Source organism: Triticum urartu, chromosome 6, assembly GCF_003073215.2.
Source record: "Triticum urartu cultivar G1812 chromosome 6, Tu2.1, whole genome shotgun sequence".
NCBI lineage: Eukaryota > Viridiplantae > Streptophyta > Magnoliopsida > Poales > Poaceae > Triticum > Triticum urartu.
In genome coordinates, this window is record NC_053027.1 from 31699028 (window position 1) to 31701280 (window position 2253).

A 2253-nucleotide genomic window follows, 5' to 3' on the forward strand; every position below is an offset into this window, starting at 1 on the left:
AGGAGATGCGATCTATGGACTATGGAGGTGTCGAATTGAGCAGGGCAGAGGAGGCGAGGAGAAAGAGGCACGGGGAGATGAGATCCTAACAGATTAAATATTTATTCCCTGTTGCGGAGGGTTATCTAGTCGAAATTGCCAGCAGTTTGCGCCAAAAAAGATTCAGCCGTCCCACTCTCTTTACTCGAGAATCAAAAATCTTTATTTCCTATGTTTGTGCTGCAAAACCTGAGGATTAGGTCTTAAAAAACCCCCTGAGGATTTCAACTTTCGAAAGGCACGGTGGACTCTACCTCCCTGTATTTGCAATTGCAGCTATACTTTTTGAAACCAATTGAATCAAGCACAAATTATGTTCATAGGTTGAAAATAAAGAACGCAGGCGTGGTGGTTTCAGTGTACTTTGAGTCTTTGACACACACGAAACAGGGGGGAAACTGACCGGTTCAGTTTTAGATAGAGAAGCACACAATTTTGACACAATGGATTCCTTTTTCTCTTACATCGACTATGCCAAGCAATGAATGGTACAACTCCTATTTTTATAAGTTTCTCAGCACTGCAAGCAACCGACTTGCTTTTGCTGCAACAAATGCAAGCAAAAGACTGAAATTAGCTTCGCCAACATGTACACGCAGGGCACACCTGCACTTAACTTGCAGTAAGTTGCAGCCGATCTGCCACAATCACTTCACATTGCGATAGGAATTGTTTGACTACAATCAGGTTTAAGCTACACATGATGATGCTTTGGCGTCCAAAGTGCCTGATGATCTGAAGGTACTGCTGCAGATCACATTCATTGGAAGGTACCTGTCCATCACATCGCCAAAATACAGTGCCTATTTCTAAGCCCATTCATATGTCTGTACTGTATAATACAATGTCAGGGAATATGAAGATCCATTTACGGATAGGAAAATATTTAAAAGTCAGTCGCTTGTTCATAGCCTGACATATGAATGACAAGAACAAATGTTACAAATAAAAGGCACTAATCTTGAATTCTGCTGCCGATGAGCCAAACTGAAAAACTAACAATAATATTGTTCTCTAGCAAACAATATTTATTTTTCCACCATCTTGTAGTAGTCAGGAATATAAATTCGCAAAAAGTCTCTACGTATTTTGTTCAGATTACTCTTATGCCTAGATGCATTCCTGGCTCTTGCTTCCCTCCTCAATGCAGCATCACTAGCACGTCTTTCATTAAATTCCTTCCGGACCTTCTGGTATACTTCATCTTGCTTGTCTTCTTCCTCGGAGTCTTCGACAACTTGCCTACGCAGGTACTCAATAGAGTCTTCATCGACATCGGTTATTGAGACATCGCTGCTCCGTTCTTCATCAGGAGACTCTTCTACCTCCTGATTAATTGTATCTGGAACAAACTCATCCATGTTGTCTCCTTGCACGTTCTTGTTCTTCGAATCAGGAGCAAAATCAACAATCAATTCTTCTTTTACCTCAGGATATATTGAACTATATTGAATCTAGAGAAGAATTAATGATTAAGTCATGTACCTCTTCATCCGTAGTATGGTGAGCAAACTCAACCATGGAATCTGCTTGCTCCATCAAGTGCATCTCTACCGAGCATTTTGGGGAGGAATCGCGGTGGCCAGGGGAATTTTGTGGTTCAGCAGAGGCGCCGGACGGAGATGCAGGGGCATGAACGACCATGCAGACTTCCATCGGGATGTTGTGCAAAAATGTGGATCGGGAGGACTAACTAATAGGATTAGCAGCAGATTAGATTAGTTTTTTTTGCGGGGAGCAGATTAGATTAGTTGGGGCTGGAGAGATTTAGCGCCAATATTTTGAGAACCCGCCAACATTAGTTGGGATGTAGCGGGGGAGAGATAACGGAGAGTAGAGTTTTTTTTCTTTTTCTTTTTGAGCGCAAGGAGAGTAAGTTTGTTAAGAGTTGTACGTACATGCAAACCATATCACAACAGTAACGACCGGTCATGTAGCGACGGGCAGACCTGTGGTTGTTGAACGTATTACGTAGATAGGTTTCCACCACGCGGGGAGTCCACTCGGGGGTTCAACGACCAAGAGTTTTTGGGCACCATCGTTAATGCTAGTTTTTGTAGTAGTGTTGATGCGAGTAGCCTCATTGCATTTGGGCAAAAGAGTAATGTGAGCAGAATTCAACATGTGACCTGTGCTGTTTTAGAAAGAAAACCGAATGCGGTTTTCACAAAATGATGTTTATATGGGATGACACGTACCACTGGAAATTGTTGT

At 42.3% G+C, this 2253-nt stretch overlaps 1 protein-coding gene across 1 annotated transcript; it reads right to left on the reverse strand.

The window, feature by feature from the left end:
• Positions 1 to 902: 902 nt before the first annotated feature.
• LOC125517354 lies at positions 903 to 1732 on the reverse strand. Its single transcript, XM_048682546.1, has 2 exons — positions 1525 to 1732; positions 903 to 1418 (listed from the first exon to the last, which is right to left on the reverse strand). Exons 1-2 carry the CDS (start codon positions 1693 to 1695, stop codon positions 1068 to 1070), a joined length of 522 nt encoding a protein of 173 aa, XP_048538503.1. The 5' UTR covers positions 1696 to 1732; the 3' UTR covers positions 903 to 1067.
• Between the last annotated feature and the right edge of the window lie 521 nt (positions 1733 to 2253).